Genomic DNA, 17,844 nt, shown 5'->3' with positions numbered 1-17,844 from the left:
GGTAATAGCACGCTGGTGCCGTTAACCCAGATTAAAAGCCGGGCTCTGCGGCACTGGCTCACCGGGATTAGGCCCGAACCCCGCAGTTCTCACTTGCAGCCTAACCCAGGCTGGGCTTCCCTAGCCTGGATTAGGCTGCACATGAGAACAGCCTCAATGAATGACTTCCTATTTTTTCATTAGAAAAACTCGGGTATTGAAGACTTATTACTGTGTGCATTTTTCCAAATCCTTAATTTGCAAACCAATCCGAATGACAGCAAGCCAGCAGAATGATCTGGTTGCAGATCTCAAGGTACTATTCCAGAGGTAATCCTAGGGCTGACTACTCTCTGCAATGTGGTTTGTGACTTTTGTTGTTATTGTTCTTACCCTAGGGGAAGCCAGGTGACTCAGGACCTGTTGGTTACCAAGGGATGAAGGTATGTTTGAGTTCTTTTGTAGCTTAGATTGATTTTTTAGAGTTTAATTTTGTCTCATACCTTCTCATATACAACTTCCTTTCTTTTCATTTTGCCTTATTTAGGGAGAAAGAGGCATCAGAGGTGACAAGGTGAGTGAGCTATTGATTAAAAGTGCTATCCTGTGCATGTTTACTCAGAAATAAGTCCCACTATGTTCAGTGGGGCAATGCTTCCAGCTAAGTGTGCATGGCATTGGAGCCATACACCAAGCATTGTTATAATATAATTTCCTTCTGACTGTTTTCATCATTTACCTGCAAAGTATTCGGTGACATTCAGTTCTTCCACATCCTCTTTGCTACTTGATGATGCTTGGGCATTTTGTTCTGCATGGCCACAATGCTTTCCTGTATTCGATGGCTTTATAGTCTAAGATTAGTCTTCTGTTCACAGGATGAGTTCATTCATGCAAGGGGTAGGGGGGTTGCAGATCTCCCTCCCCGCTGCAGCCTCCTGCATCCCTTGATATTCACCTCATAACCCACCCATCCCGGCCAATATTTAGGAACTAATTTCTAGGGGCTGCAGGGAGCTGCAGAGGGGGAAAGGGGATTGGCGAAAATGGCCCCTTGTCATGGGCATAAACTTCATGAGTGGTAGGGTTCAAGCCCCCACTGGAATCCACCACCCCCACCCACCCAGGCTGACAGTGCCAGGCAGTTTAGGTAGGCTCAGTCAACTCCTTTACTCTGTCAATTATAACAACAGTTGCAGCACTTGGCTGTGTTTCTTTGAGACCTTGTTCCTGTTTTGCAAGTATTTGTTTGATCCTTCGCCTAATCCTTGAAGAAGATCCATAACACATGCCTAGACTTCTGGAAGATTCAGTTCACCACAGGCTGGCTCTGCAGAAAGCAACATCTCAGAAAAGCTCTCAGACTGAGACAAGGCTTCAGCTAGGTCCAACAGACTACTGTTATGAGCTAGAGGTTGGACTGAATGACCTCTCAGGGTCAAAACAATTGTACAAGTTTAGCAATTAGGAAGATTCCTCCTGTTTTGCATAGTTTATTCTGCAAATGTTAGCACTTTTTTCTAATTTGTTCTGCATCTGTTATTTTTAAGAAGGGGCAAAGAGCTCTATAGGCATTAAATTCTATTTCCCTTCTGGAAACCATACTTTACCATGGTCCTGGCTTCTGAGATTTGATCAAACACTGCTTACTCCACATTCACTTTCAGGAAAATTCTTCACAACTACCATGAAATGCCATAAAATTCCTTGAGGGTTTTTTTTAAAAAGAGAGATGATGAAATGAAATTCTAAGGAATATTAGCCCTGTATCAGTACTACTATAGACTGTAGTTTGGTTTTTGTTTTTTAAAGAAACACCCTATAATTTTGCTGTGCTCTTGCATATATACAGCTCTGGCAATTAGCATCAAATGATAAGCATCCAGATGATGACAGAAAAGAAATGAAGAACTTTCTTCACCCTTTGTCAGAATAAACATAGCAAAATTGTGATTTTGTTGGTGATTGTTACAGCCATGTCTATGAATAGAAACTTAACTATTCCAGACTGAAATATTTTGTATCTACCCATCTATTTGAATTTCCATTATTTGATGAGAGCATAATCTCTCCTTGGATAACAAGGGAGGACAACATTACCCCTGTGAGGGCCACTTCACCATGGGGACTGTGAAATATGCATTGTTTTAAATCCTCTTCTCTCATCCACAGGGCTCAAGAGGTGCAAAAGGATACAAGGTAGGTCTTTAGGTTTTATTTTGTGCAGATGATACCATGAGAACTTTTGCTGGACATTTTTTTTAATGTTGTCTTTTTTCCTCTCAGGGCGAGAAGGGCAGGCGTGGCATTGATGGTGTTGATGGCAAGAAGGTATGGTTACTGTTTGTATGCCACAGGTGCAGTCTCGCTGCCTTCCTTAGCAAAGAAGCCAGAGCAAAGTCGCTTGCAAAAGTAGTTTTAACTGGTCCTGAGAAGGATCATTCCAGAAAATTTCCACTGACGACATAATGGCAAGAGCAATTCAGATAAAACGGGAAGAGCCCATGCTCTGATGAACTGGAGCTAGTCCATCCGACTGCCAGGATGGTAATTCAGTGAGCATTTAACCTTAAGTGTCAGACAAAGGAGCTCAGATCTCTTTTTAAAGGAACTGCGTTGGGAGACCCCCTCCACTAGAGTTTCACCCGGATTTGAAGCATCTCACCCAGACTGCTTAGCCCACCCAGATTCACCTGGATCTCAACTTTCATTTTTTTAAAAAACAAACTAAGCTCTAGCCCTTTTAGAAGTGGAGTTATGGAGCAAAATGTGCGGTCACTATTCTGCTCAAAACCCTTTTAAAAGCCAATTTACATAATATGCAAATTAGGCACCCAGATTTGGAAAGCTGGAATATGGCAACCCTCCCCTCCACCATGTGTTGAAGACAGTTCCTTCCACTATGACAATTACTGAAAAGCTCATTGACAGGCTGACAGAGTTTCTCTAATGATTTGTCTTTCTCTGGGTGCTGTATCCCATAGTAGTTCACTGTAGTCTCTTTTTAGCATGCCACTGATTACATAAAGAAAGAAACAATACCATTGGCATTCATGATTACAAGGACAATTAACACAGATAACTTTTCTTTTCTTTTCTTACAGGGTGAACATGGATTTGCTGGGTTACCTGGGTGCAAAGGATCCCCAGGATTTGATGTACGTAGGTTCAGCATGCTACATATATATCACTCCAAATTGATAGCAAACAACAACTATGAGTGTGCAATGGTGGATGCAGATACTGCTACTAGATTAATAGATGTAGGCGGGCATCAGATATAGGTATAGTCAGTGTGAACAGCTGAGCTTAAGAAGAAGACAGTGCAGCTGGGGGGAAGATGTAAAAAAGTCTGGGCAGATTCTAGGAGGGTACTGCACAGACCTGGGTGTAGCCAGCTACAAACCAGGAGGAAAATCAGACCAGCCCTAATGAGAATCACCGTAATGCGCTAAAACATGTCATTTGTTTGTTGTGTCATTTGATCACAACTTGGTTTTCAATAGGGCTTACAAGGTCCTCCTGGCCCAAAAGGAGATCCTGGTTCTTATGGACCTAGAGGAAGCAAGGTGAGTCATCATCTATTTTTTTTTTTTTATGGGTTGGAGCACAAAAGTTATATTCTGGCCACATGTCAGTCAGTTCCATGCTAAAATTTAGACGTAATTTAAACATTTCGTCATTCTTGCACCATGACGCCTAGGAGAGAGGCCTAGTGGGTTTCCATATGCACTGTTTCTGGCCACTCTTTTAGTGGAGCATCTTTCAGCAAAACAATTTCCTAAAATGATCACACATCCTTTAACTTCAGCACAAAAATCGGAAATGTTTCCGAAGAAGTGTGATCAAGATCTGGTATACCTGAGAAATTGATGAAGTGGGGGATTTTGAATATGAAAAAACATGGTGGGGATAATGGGACGGCCACTTTGGATAAGCACTAGAATTAATCCAGTTTTCCCAGATTAATTGTGAATCAGACCAAATCAGGATCTTCCATCCCTAGTACTAATTTACTGAATGTGGATTCCAGTTTGGGGTTGTTCTTAGGGTGGTTTTTTTCAGGGGAAAACCTGATCTTTCAAACAACACAGGAACAAAGTGTGTTGGACTCTGGAAAGTGCTTCAAGAATATACTTTGTGAGGGAAATCAAAATAATGCACAGTTACTCCTTATAAAGTGGTGTAGCAAAGGGAGAGATTACCAGTGTTCAATGGATGGACAGGAGTGCTCCCCTGCGGTGTGCCTTGCCGCCACTCTTGGCATCCACTGCTACTGGTGCTCTTGCCTGCTCCTGGCTTCCTACCACTGTGCTGCTGCTCCTGCCACTGCTGTTGCACCGCCATGCTCCCCACCACCACTGTTTTCCATCTGCAGCCTGGGAGCCAGATGGCAAGCATCGGTGGGCAGGCAGCAGGTATGACAACAGTGGGAGAAGGGAGAGGGAGGAGGCGAGTGAGGCAGCTGCCAGGCAGCTTATAGCTCTGCCCCTGTACTTATTATTTAAAAATGGAACCGTTGCATGTATTATAAGTGGTAGCTAAGTAAGTGATATTTTTCTTCATCATTCTTTTTGTTTGTGTGTGTGGTTTTTCCATTCAAGGGAGAGCCTGGGTTTAGTGGAGGGCCAGGCAGTCCGGGAAGCTCTGGAAATCCTGGAGAAAAGGTGAGGCTTCACTCCACTATAACCTGTAAATGGTCTTTCATCTGTTTTCTGTGCTATAATCTCTTCCTCCAAATGATTAGTCGTTTGAAATGATGCCACCCCCTACTCACAGTGTCTTTTTTCAAGGAGCCAGGCAAGATGAGAAGCAGCTCTGTTTCACATTACATGATTTGCCCTGGGTTCCTGGTGGTCTGTTTTTCACAGAACACCACTCATGTTATTTCATATGAAATAACAACCCTCATGAATCCAGGTCTGTCCTGAGCTTCTCTTTTCACAGCTCTGATAAGTGATCCAGGCCAAGAAGGGATCAGCAGGGCCAGGCCGTGGTGACCCCCCCGCCCCCCGGAGCCCACTAAGCTTTGCTGCGACTCATCTCCCTCCTGTCACCACCCATGCGCTGGCATGCTCCCTGGCCCAGAGCGAGGATGGACAAGTGAGCAAGTCCTGATGGTGGCAAGGTGGAAGAGCAGCAGCCTCTTTGCTCACCAGCAAGAAGTGGGCAGGAGTGAAGACTGTGGTTGGCCCAAGTAGGAAAGCAGCAAGGGGGAGGGGGTGAAGGAGCACCCAATGCTTGCTCACTCAGAGGGAGAGGCCAAGCAGATAGGAAGTGATGTGCGGGAGAAAATGGGCTCATTGTGGAGCGGGGGGCAGAGGAGGGAATCTTGCCTCTGAGGCCCCTCAAAGCCTGGGGCTCTCACTGAAAGTCAATGCTAATCAAACTCCTGGGGCATTTAATCCGAGATCATGGCCAAAATGGCCATGATCCTGTTTACCAATAAAACAAAACAGTTTTTAATTCCATTAATTTGCATGCAGCATACAGTTGCTCGCTATAGAGTAGAGGATGCTATGCTTTATCTTTGTTCAGGCTCAGCCTTGAAACCCAGAGTGCTCAATTGAAAGGATGTCTGCTTCATTCTTATAAAGAAGCTATTTAAAGTATCAAAGGTTCAAAAGGATAAACTAAATAAGAGCACTTCCATATCAATACCCTGTTCTTTGAACCCTCATTTCATTAAGGCAAGATGGATTAGGATTTTGAATGGCAAAGGCAAGGAATGAAATCTTGTTCTGGCAGCCATCTCTGTTTCTGTTGAGGTCAGCTCTGCTGTGTGGCTTGCAGCTGATATGAGCACCCAAGCCCTTCTTTCGGCATATTTTGATTTTACTGTGCTTACTTCTTTTCTCTTGTGTGTTTATTTAGGGTTCGCCTGGAAACCCGGGTTCGCCTGGAGAGAAAGGAGAAATTGGAGATGAGGTGCACATTTCAAATTTTCTGAGTCTGAATGGACAGATTTACATGTGCAACGAAGAGTTTCAACATTTTGTTCCTTTTGTTGTAGGGAAATCCTGGCCCGATTGGTCCCAATGGAGAGAAGGTAAGTCTGCTGTTTTCACTGTGGGGTGGGGAGTGTGTCTGCTTTCTAGAGTGACCAGCAAAGCAAGAGATCAAGGAACAGATCTTGATTAAACTTATGAAAAGCTGATGTCACTTGAATGGATACCAGGTGGGATCATTTTAGAGCTGTGAGCATGACTTGTAATGGAATATAGTGGTCTGATGATGTGCTTAGGTAAAGTACTTGCTTCCATTGTAAAATAATGAATCTCCAGCCAAGAAGCAAATATTTTACAGCAGGATCCCATGCATGGAGAGGAGAGCTGGTCTTGTGGTAGCAAGCATAACTTGTCCCCTTAGCTAAGCAGGGTCTGCCCTGGTTGCATACGAATGGGAGACTAGAAGTCTGAGCACCTCAGGGGATGGAGCTGCTCTGGGAAGAGAAGGAGGTTCAAGTTCCCTCCCTGGCTTCTTCAAGATAGGGCTGAGAGAGATTCCTGCCTGCAACCTTGGAGAAGCTGCTGCCAGTCTGTGAAGACAGTACTGAGCTTGATAGACCAATGGTCTGACTCAGTATATGGCAGCTTCTTATGTTCCATGTTTATGCAGAAGTAAGTCCCATTAAGGTCAGTGGGTCATACTCCCAAGTAAGTGTGCATAGGCTGAGAATTTCAGATTCTCAGATATAATGCTTCCATGCAGGCTTCTTTTTGGTCTCAAATGTGTCATGTGGCACACTAGCCATGTGAACCCTGAACACAGCCCATTGCTTTCTACTTTCCCCCCATGGCAGTTGCCTAAGCAGCACAGCTGCACACAAGAAGCTGTTATGTGGACACAACCCTGCCCCCTCCGCCCCCTGGGCAGGAGACGAGTGTTTTGTTTTTTGTTTTTTGCCAGCAATACAGCTTTTTGTGCTTCTGGTTTTGATGCGTGTGAACCAGGAAGCTTCCCAACGGGGACATGCCCTAAAGCAGAAAGAAGCAGCTCAACTGACAACTCTTTTAGAAAGTATAGCCATAGTGAAATAGCTCAAAGGCTGCAGAAGAAGAAGGGCCAATGAGACTGTAAGGGGTCCTATTGACTACCTCATTTTCTCTTAGCACAGTCAGACTCAGTCCAAAGCAGCCTTCGACTGAGTCAGACCATTGATCCGTCCAGCCCAGGACAATTGCCAACTCTGAGTGGCAATTGCTTTTCATGGTTTGGGGTGGGCATCTTTCCCCCACCCTGCTCTGAGGTGCCAGGGCTAGAACTCCAACCCCACTGTCAGCAAAGTGTATGCTCTGCAAGGGAGTGGGTGCCCTTCCAGTAAAGGCTGTACAGAATGCCCTGGGAGGGAGGGAGCGCTCCGTATTCTGGCCTAACAGTCTGACCAAATGACTCTCTGAAGCAATATGATTCTAGGTGGTCTTAACGTTGACCCCCTCGGGAGGTATAAAGCTGGCAAGTTGATCCCATGGAAGGGAAGAAGAGGTGGGCACAGGATGAGTTCTTGAGAAGGCAGTCGGATCCTCTGGTCTGAACTGCTTGTATCATGGAGTAGCTAATAATCAAGCAGAAAGGCTTTGGCTTCAGTCTTGCCGCTGCCATGAACTCCCTAGGTAGCCTTAGGCCAGCTGCTCCCTCTCTCTCTCTCAGCCTCCCTCTCTCCAAGATGGGGATAATACTCCCCGACCGTACAGGACTGTGGTAAGGACTGTAACGACATATCCTGTATGTAAAATGTTTTGAACACTCTAGCATAGATACATGCTCAATGTTGTTGCTGTCCCTCCATTGTGTTTCTTAAAAAGGTAGAAGTACGATGCATAAATCTGAGAGAATTCCTGACAAGTTTGGGTCATTCTAGCAGAGTCCTCTCCTTTTCCTCCCATTAACATGGTCTTCTGCCAGTTTTTGAGAAAAGGCTGATAGAAGTCTGTTATAGGGGGTGGGGGGCACACACAGTTCTGTGTAGAAAACATGAAACAGTCACACTGTAGTGTAGTCATCTAATAACAAACACATTTTAAAAGGCCCTTAAGATGCCTCTATTTTCTCAGGCTTTTAATTAATTTTAATTGATTTTATATCACAATTGTTTTAATCATTTCATCCTGTTTTTAATTGTATTTTAATTAATTTATTGTATTTTAATGTGCCTAGGGATGTGTGTCAGGTGGTATAGAAATAGGCTAAATACAACACAGTATATCCACAATACATTTGGCAGTGTTCTGCTATGGCTTTCAGTTAATCAGTAAGAGCATAGCTCAGTTTAGTGTAAAATATTCCTAATCTGAGATATATTTCTTTTCACACAGGGTGGTAATGGAGAAAGAGGGCAACCAGGTACCCCTGGTCTCCGTGGACCCAGAGGAGATCCGGTAAAAACCACAACGCTTTCAGTCAAATATTTTCTCTTTGCACACTCTCTCTCTACTATGAAATCCTAAGCATGCACAAAATCTGTCCAAGCTATGCCAAGTAAAGAAAGAGTGGAGGCAACTTTTGTCTGTGGGTCTATGCAAAGCTCTGCCTAGACCTTGGTCTTGCTTGCTATGAGCAGGGTTACAATACCTAAGTCCATTCTTGCCTGAGAGCCAGAGACAAGCACAGACTACCACAGTTCCACTGGACACCACATGCCTTCAGTAGTGCTAGCATTTTGGGGTCTTTCCATCTAGTTGCTTATACTGGCGCTTTCCAGACTAGCTGCTCATCAGCAGCAAAATGCCTCCGTTCGGACAAGTCACATTCAGACGTAAACAGCAGGGGGAGCAGTCTCGCAGCAACTAATAACCCGAAAATATAGCAACTTTTTAACGCCGGATATACGACGTCCTTGCTTTATATCACAGCGATGAAATTCGCAACAAGGCATTGGAAATGTGAACGGCACCCTGTTGTCCACGTAGGGACTGCAGTGTCACGACGCAGGAAATGTGGAAGCACACTTCCGAGATACGTCCTGACCCTCTTGTAGGGTCTAGTCTGGAAAGTGCCCTGTTCATATAAAAGCAGATGTCTGGGTAATTGATAAAGGTGTGGCCCATCAGCTAGGAAGTTTCTTCCTGATTCAGATCTCACCTCTTATGAACGCTCTAGGTAACCTTAGGCAAGTCCCTGCCATTCAGTTAGAGATGGCAAAGGCTGGACCTCTATGCAGAATTTCCTGGGAGTAAGCCTCATTGAACGCAATGGACTTACTTTTGAGTAAACATGCATAGGGTTGCACAGCACAGTTATCTTGTACAGCACTGTAAAGACTAACAGATTAATTGTGGCATAAAACACGATGGACTAGAACCTACTCAAGCCCAAAAAGGCTTCTGCCACATTAAATCTGTCTTTAAGGTGCCACAAGACATGATGCTGGTTTTGCTATTAAGTAGCGAATGTGATACTCTTGGGACACTAAAAAAGCATTGTCGAAATGGCACAAATGTGCATGTGCGCTTATCAGAATGACAATAGAGCAATGAGAGAGATCCTCTCAACACTACAGAAAAATGTTTTGGGGAAAGTATCTCTTTGGGGCCAACAAATGTAGTTTTCATTCACAACATGTAAAAGACTGCTATTTAATTTCAAGACTCCAGCAACTTTTGCTTAAGATTTGATGGGGTACAGACAAAGGGAAAAGTTGGAGAACAACTCTTCACTTTACAGAGGTGCTGTTACCTCTGACTTTGGGGCCAAAGTCCAGGGCCTCTACAGCCCCTGGGGGTCCCCAAATCCTCTTTAGTCGGCCCCGGATGGTGTGGTTGCCCAGCCGAGCAGGATGGTGTTTAATTTGCAGAGAGGAGGCCCTCCAAAGACCTCTAGGTCCAGGCTCCAAAATTACCTTGGCACACCTCTGTTCACTTATATTTGGGGCAGGGAGGAAAGATGCTTTGGAAGGGGAGAATAATGTTTTTGGGAATGGGCTATTGGGTTTGGCAGGTGGGGGGTGTCAGTAAATTGGCAGTGAAACTCCTCAGAGGGATCCGCACTCCTGAGATTTGATGTCCTAGAGGAAAGAAGACTGATTATCAGATTGGTGGCAAAACGCCTCAAACGTATCCAAACTCATATCAGACACTAGTTTTGCTTTCACTTCCTAATTCTTGCCTCTCTCTGTTAAAATGTGCTTTTCTACTGAATTGCTTGTAGCAGTCTTGTCTTGGATCTGTGTGACTCACTGGGGAGTTTCTAGATTGCATTCATATATTGGTGCTAAGTAAGCCAAGAACATATTTGTAGAGGAGAGGGGAAAATGTCTCTCTTTAACGAGGGGACTCAACATTCCATATGAGCTGGGAGTGAGTAGGAAAATGTTTTATATGTCTGTCCCAATCTAAATCATCCAACAGGCACAAGGGTAGAACTGGGCAGCTAACAGAGTTCATCTGTCCAAAACCAACATGGGCAGTGCCACGCCTTATGCCAGGGAGGATGGAAAAACATTCTGATGCCACTGAGAAAAGTCTATGCTGTGGGGCGGGGGTGGGGAGCTTCAGTAAACAGGGTGCATTGCAATCATAGGTTCCCTCACATTAATCTGTTCAATACCTCCCACAAGGTAGACAATCATGTATTCTGCCTTATAGTATCTCTCTGCTTTCAAGAAAAGACTTTGAAACTACTCAGCCAACCTATATTTGCAAGGTGTCTTGAGAGCCCATCACTTAAATAGACCCTCGCACCACTGAACTGAGCCCAAAGTTGCCCATGAACCACACAATTCAGAATTAAAGGTCTGTCTGTTGCCTCCAGTCAGCTGTCTGACCGAAGGCGTGCATGACCTTCTGCAACCTTTTAGCCAAAACAGTCCATTCAACTAGACAGGATCACCACCATGTCACTGAGGGCCTTGCAAGCATATGTCTAGACAACTAAGTCACTTGCAAAAGTAAAACAGGCCTACCATGGAATCGGGGCACATCAGCCAATGGCACCAATTTAGGTAGGGCATGCAGGATCATGGGGAAGTATTTTTTTTACATCCACACAGTTTGTTATATGGACAGGCTGTTCATTATTCAGTGAGTAATTAAGACAAATGAGTAATCCCACCTGTGCTAGATTCCCCCCACCCCCACCCCCCAGCACTCAATGCTTGCAATTGCCAGAAGATATTATGGGCGTGGGAATCAAACTAGTGGATACAAGTCAAAAAGGCTGGCTCAAGGACAATACTTTGACATTTCAGCCACAGGGACAACTTTTGAGAAAGAAATCCTGGTGGCTAGGACTGATCAACATATTTTCACGTAAAATGTTTGTACTCTTAGGTCCCAACAGCATCTGCAGCTAGCAATACAAGAATATATACTGAGCATGCTCAGTAACCAAAAACTAACTAGACAACTTCAGCAAACTAAAGGCAAAACTCCTAAACTGCAGGTATACTATATTCCACCCGCCCCCAGTAGTTTATACTGTACACCAATATGAGAGGGGAGTAAAGGACAAAGCAAAAAACAAACATCACAAACAGCAAGTTTTCTGGGGATTACAAGTCGAGTCTCCATCTCGCCATCAGTATCTGGCTGGAACGGTGTAGCAGTGCTGCAGCTGAGGCTGGACCATTTTGTGACATGATAGAGGGCCTCAGTTCAGGAGCTGTTGCAGGACACCCTGGCTCTGGAAGGGCTTCTGATGGATATTCAGGTTCATCAGGTGCTTCAGAAAGATGAACAGCTGGATCTTCAGTATCTGGTGATGTAATTGTAGTGCCCAGTGGGTGCTGTTGAGGTGCCACAGGAACTGGCATACACACCCTGTACCCTGGTTATCAGTGGGGGTCACCAGCCTGGGGCTGGAACATACTTGGCATGATATCCACCCCCAGCATAGTACCTCCAGTGACTGTTGCTGGCCTCTATCTTATGGCCTCTTATCTTATGTTTCTTTTTAGGTTGTGAGCCCTTTGGGGACAAGGATCCATCTTATTTATTTATTTATTTATTTATCCTCTGTTTAAACCGCCCTGAGCCATTTTTGGAAGGGCGGTATAGAAATCAATCAATCAATCAATATGTCCACCATACGGGAATTACGCCCATTACAAAGATGACCCAATACTGGAGAAGAAATCAAGCCAGTTTCGTCTCTAAATTGGCATGTGTCATCCTTTTGAACCCCTCCTTTACTGTTTGAACAGTTCTTTCCACTAACCCATTAGAAGCAGGGTGGTAAGGGGCAATTATTTTATGCCCGATCGTGAGGCTATTCTCACGAGCAGCCTAACCCAGGCTAGTGCAGCCCAGTGTGGATTAGACTGCTCGTGTGGAAAGCTGGGATCAAGGCCAATTCCAGCACTGCTGTCCCACATAACCCAACTTCTTACCAGCCTTCAGCCAGGGTTAAGGGCACGAGCACACCCTTAAACCTGGCACCAGGGTTGTGTGTAGGCTTGGGCTGTAAGCAGCCCAAGCATACACAGAATTGGGCGCCCAGAGCACCCAACTACTGGGAGAATCCCCCAATGCACTGTGCTCACCATGCAGTGCATTATGACAGGGTTTCTTAACCTTGGGCCCCCAGATGTTGTTGGACTACAACTCCCATCATCCCCAGACATAGCCTTTTTGGCTGAGGATGATGGGTGTTGTAGTCCAACAACATCTGGGGACCCAAGGTTAAGAAACCCTGCATTATGAGATTCCTAGAGGCTAGGACTCATTTTCCCGGCCTCCAGCAATCCATGCTGCTAGGAGCAGCATGGATTATGTGGGTGTGCAGCAGTGCACCAAAACACACACACACCACACACCTTAGCCACCAGGGATTTTGATCATATGAAGAGCCTCCATTCATTCATTCATTTAAACAAGTTCCTAGAAAAGCTCACCTACAAATTGGGGCACATTATCACTCCCCAACATCTCAAGCACTCCAAGAACAAAAAGGATAAGGCAATGTTTTTCAGTAGTGGCTTAGAGTGTGCTTCAGCCCATTTGAAGTACATATCCACTATGATGAGAAACATCTTGTCCATGAATGGGCCAGCATAATCTCTGTGGAGACTTGACAAAGGTGGTTGCAGCCACTCCCAAATATGTAAGAGCCTTTTTGGAGGGGCATGGCAAGTGGACTGGCAAGCTGCACCCTGTCATGTCATTGAATCCGTTTCCTGCTCTATGCCAGGTCACCACACAAAAGGCAGGCCAGCCCCTTCATGGGCAATAACTCCAGAACATGGCAGGCAGCCACTTCCATCCCCTGTACAATCTCCAAGGCCGCCTTCAAGTCCAAGGTGGCTTCTGCCCATCAGTGCCTCTGGATCCTCTCATTGTTTTGCCACACACAAGACTATCTCACATCATAGCATTCAAGGTTTCTCCAAAATGAGAGAGTTCAGAGACACAGTACAGTTTTGAAGATAATGATCTGTGAAAATCTCAATCAAGTCCTCAAAAAAATTTTTTCCATGTGCTTTGCTGAGACTACCAAACTTCTAATCAGGACATAAGTCTACTTCACAAACACTCAGCAGGATTGCACGTATCTTGTTGTTCTCAGGAACATCATTTGCAAGAAAATGCTGTGATAGCCGCTCTGTAAACTGCATTTATTTATTTATTCAACTTATATGCTGAACATATACTGAGAGAAACTGGATTGGAAGATGAAGAGTGTCGTTTTAAAGTTGGAGGAAAAAACATCAATAACCTGTGCTATGCTGATGACACCACTCTGATAGCTGAGAATGTGGATGATCTGCAAGCTCTAGTCATGAAAGTCAAGGAGCTCATTGAAAAAATGGGACTACAATTAAATGTAAAGAAGACTAAACTAATGACAACAGATACAGCAACCAGCCAATTGATAATGAAGACACTGAAGTGGTAGATAGCTTTTGCCTTTTAGGATCAACCATCAACTGTAAAGTAACTCATCAAGCAGTCAAGAAATACGCCACAGACTACTACTTAGTAGAGTTGCAATGAAGGCCTTGGAAAGGATATTTAGATGTTGTGACGTGTTTATACCTACAAAGATTAGAATCGTTTGGACAATGGTTTTCCCCCTGACACTCTATGGATGTGAAAGCTGGACTTTGAAGAAGCAAGATAGAAAAAGTATTGACGCTTTTGAACTTTGGTGCTGGAGAAGACTTTTGAGGATACCATGGACAGCCCAAAAAACAAACAAATCAATTCAGAATTTTCACTTGAGGCACAAATGACCAGGTTCAAACTATCATACTTCGGACACATTATGTGAAGACCCGGCTCCCTTGAGAAGTCCATAATGCTGGGAAAAGTTGAAGGAAAGAGAAGAAGAGGATGGCCAGCAGAAAGGTGGATGGACTCAATTACGGCAGCAATGAATGCATCACTGAGAGACCTTAAAGGCCAAGCTGAAGACAGATCATCCTGGAGAGAATCTATCTATGTGGTCATTAAGAGTTGACATCGACTTGACTGCCCTTAATTAATCAATCAATATTGCACACATTCTTCCTGGTCCAACTCAAACTCCTTCATGACCCCCAAAGTAGCCCTGGTGGCCTTTTAGTTTATACCGACTTTCACCTTGTCCCCAGTGTAAAAGTACCATTAAGTCCAAACTTTTTATAATTTTATAGAAAACTTAACAATCAAGTCAAAGCATTTTATGAAGAATTGGAGCCAATACTACTGGATGCTAGCATTCTGTGGTCTCTGAAATAGGGAAGATTGCCTGTGAATCCTTAAATGGTGTGTTCCTGGCAAGCCGTAATCTCTTTCCCTTCTTAGGCCCCCAGCATCCTATAAAGGGTTTCTGTTTTGCATTTTCTCTGCAAAGGCTTAGAGACGCGCCTCCTCTGTTCTGTTAGGATTGTGCTGGAATAACTCATCTGCCATTTTACACATTAGACTTACTATCTGTAATTAGCAGTTACTATCTGTGAATGTTTAGGTTCTAGCTAAGTGGACTGTTTGACATGAAAGAACTTCCCGTCCTAACTGCAAACAGTTTTGCTTTCTGCTGTGCACGGTGGAACTGGAACCCATATATGCCTGCAATACCATAAATCTGCCTGATGTTTTAGAGAGGGCATATCAGGTGGAAAGTTTATCTAAATTTCCTGTGTCCGTCTCATGTTTTCACAAACAGCAGTACTGTACTTTGGGAAACAGATGTGGACTGATGTGCTGTGAAACTAATGCCAGAAGCATGCCTGGTGCTACAGCTTCTAAGAGGTGTACTTTTTAATCCCACCATGCTAATGCCACAAGAAATGTTTGACTTTGTAAAGTTATGGTTTTGTTGTTGTACAAATCTTTGTAAAGATATGTTGTGGTCACTAGGCCTACTGAGGCAGAGGAAGTGGATTTCTCTCATTCTCAGTGGGCCAGCAGTAGCAACAACATTCTGGCTAGTGACTGATGCCTGCCATGTCCCCCCCCCACCCTACAGTGTCCCATGTAGTGCCATGTTCAGTAAGAGGAACAGGACTGTCCTTATAGGAGTGGGGCCATCAGGTCACCTTGCTGAGGATCCTCTCAAACCTGGAATCAGCCTGAGAGTGGAGTGAAGCTTCTTTTAGAAGCTGTGATAGCTGTTCCTCTCTAAGCACTAACTGCTACCACCATGCTGTACCACCATGCTGTACTATTGCTGGCACATTAGTACTGGTGTACCACTGCTGCCATCCAATGTCCCATGCTCTTACTCACACACCCTGTGAGTGAGTAATTGTGCAAAGGATAATGGACTTCTTGCCCTTACCATGGTCCCTTAGATACCTGCACAACAATACTTAGGCAATCTGTGGGGGGCAGGGGAATCTGGAGAGAGGTGGGGGGGGGAGAGAATTTGAAGTAAGAGAAGAATCGCTGAAATTGAGAGCTCTTTGAATCTGTAACGTAACCTTGGCATAGCTGTAGGCAGAGTCTGTCACAGTGGGGCCTAATCTTCTTTAGAAAGATTGCTGCTGATCACAACATGGACACCCTCTTCTTCTAAGCTGCTGATCCACATCTTCCTTACTCATCTGAACTCTAGAGAGCTCCAGCTTGATGTTTAACCTAGCCTCATCTTTGTTGATTAAAAGGGCAGTCTAGCCGTTAGAGATATATTATTAATTCCTGCAATTGTGCTGCTTCCTCTTTTTCTTCTTCAGTGCATGAAGTTATTTCCTTCTGGAAAGCATTGCCTCAAGATGATTTTTTTTTCCCCACCTTGCTTTGTAGGGTCAACCGGGACTACAGGGTGATCAAGGCCTAGAAGGACCTTTTGGACCACCTGGAGAACCAGTGAGATGTTGCCAATCCCTTTTATATCCCGTTTCTCCTCTATGGAGCTTTCCCTGGAGGCTTGTCTTTGATAGTTTTGTGTGGCCAGGAAAAACGTTGCTGGGACATTGCTTAGACTGGCTCAGAAATAAGTCAACCCAGGCCCAGCCCAAGCCTCCACAGTGCTTGTCACCCCCACTGCCAAGGTCCAGAGAATGTGCCATGCATCTGTCTCACCACCCCCAACCCATCTCCCCATGCCTGATCTATCTCTCAATTCCCTCAGTCAGATGATGATGATCATCATCATCATCTTTGGGACAGAAGACAATTTCATTTTCATTTCTCTGCTGTGCAACCCACTTTCTTGTTGAAGTATTGGATGAATAAATATAATGCTGAAATAGAAATACTGGCCCATATGTTGCACAAGGCAGTGTCAGCATTCTTGACCCATTGGGGCTGCTGCACACATGAAAGCCAGCCCTGTCAGTGTTGTGTAAGAGCACAGTTGCACAACAACTTAAAACAATGCATGGACACTTGGGCAGTGGCAGTGCTATTTCCATTGGAAACAATAGACCTACTTCTGAATCTCATGGAGTTCTTCTGGCGGGGAGGGGAGAAATCAGTGAAGACCCCCCACCCACCCACCCATGCAAGCATCTGTATTTCAGAAGATCGCACTTTGTACATTTTTTATTTGGCCGCACATGCACACCATAAGTAAGGCTGTGTCAACCCATATGTTTAGAGGGATTAAAAACACTGAGTGGTCTTTTTATTCTTCTAGGGTGAAGGTGGGCCACCTGGGCCTAAGGGATACAGAGGAGATGGAGGACCTTCTGGACCAGAAGTTAGTGTATTTTAATGTTTAAGTGTATCCAACCTGGCTGTGGGCAGGGTAGGCTGTAAAGGAATAGTTTACCCCAAACAGCCTAAGACGTCAGCCACGGGTGATTCAAGTTACAATCAGCAAATGAGGGTAAATGAAGAGCATATGTCTCCTACATTTAAGGATATTTGCAAGATACAGTTGCTGTTATCAGAAGTTAAGTTCTTATGCAAAACATCTATTAACACCAGCTAATGGAGGGCCATGATATGGTCTGACCTTTGTCTGGTCTTTTTATTTGAAGGGAGGGGGGAACTCAGATTCAGCATGAAGTAAATAAGCTTAACAAAGGGAGCTTCCCCTGAAATCTTTCAGGTACCTGTTTTGCATTCTTCAGTGTATCGGGCTTGCTCCAAGGCCGGAGCAGAAATCTAGAATTAATGGCAGCTGTTTAGCTTATTAGTGTGCATTTTTGCCCTTGATATTATGTGTATAGCTATTTCCTTTTTTGCTTTATAGGGCCCGAAAGGTCTGCCTGGACCATCTGGATTACCTGGTGAAACTGGCTTGATGGGTGAAAGGGTGAGTAGCATAATTTGCGGGATTTTGATATGACCCCATGAAGGTCAACTTTCTCAGAGAAGTGATGCCATGTCAGGAAACTCTGCACGTGCATCTGAAGTTGTTAATTGCGGGGCTAGGGTAGGGGAAGTCTATAGGAGTCGAATTAGATTTTGCCCCTCATCTAATAGTTGCAGGGGGTGGAGTTGTTTTTATATGTTTGTTTTCTGTATTAGAGTACACCATCAAGGAAACAATCTCATGATT

General features: G+C 44.5%; 1 protein-coding gene across 1 annotated transcript in view; it reads left to right on the top strand.

Annotated features, from left to right (window-relative positions):
- COL6A1 (collagen type VI alpha 1 chain) overlaps window positions 1-17,844 on the top strand; it is a 60,566-nt gene that overhangs the window by 25,018 nt on the left and 17,704 nt on the right. Inside the window, exons 10-22 of the mRNA XM_053285408.1 lie at window positions 378-422; window positions 527-553; window positions 2,152-2,178; window positions 2,266-2,310; window positions 3,084-3,137; window positions 3,486-3,548; window positions 4,584-4,646; window positions 5,854-5,907; window positions 5,993-6,028; window positions 8,295-8,357; window positions 16,140-16,202; window positions 16,975-17,037; window positions 17,536-17,598. Coding sequence (XP_053141383.1) covers window positions 378-422; window positions 527-553; window positions 2,152-2,178; window positions 2,266-2,310; window positions 3,084-3,137; window positions 3,486-3,548; window positions 4,584-4,646; window positions 5,854-5,907; window positions 5,993-6,028; window positions 8,295-8,357; window positions 16,140-16,202; window positions 16,975-17,037; window positions 17,536-17,598 — 666 coding nt within the window. The remainder of the gene's footprint in view (window positions 1-377; window positions 423-526; window positions 554-2,151; window positions 2,179-2,265; window positions 2,311-3,083; window positions 3,138-3,485; window positions 3,549-4,583; window positions 4,647-5,853; window positions 5,908-5,992; window positions 6,029-8,294; window positions 8,358-16,139; window positions 16,203-16,974; window positions 17,038-17,535; window positions 17,599-17,844) is intronic.

This window comes from Hemicordylus capensis, chromosome 1, assembly GCF_027244095.1.
Source record: "Hemicordylus capensis ecotype Gifberg chromosome 1, rHemCap1.1.pri, whole genome shotgun sequence".
Classification (NCBI taxonomy): Eukaryota; Metazoa; Chordata; class Lepidosauria; order Squamata; family Cordylidae; genus Hemicordylus; species Hemicordylus capensis.
Note: the sequence above shows the minus strand (reverse complement) of the source record. Positions and strands in the feature narration are given on the sequence as shown.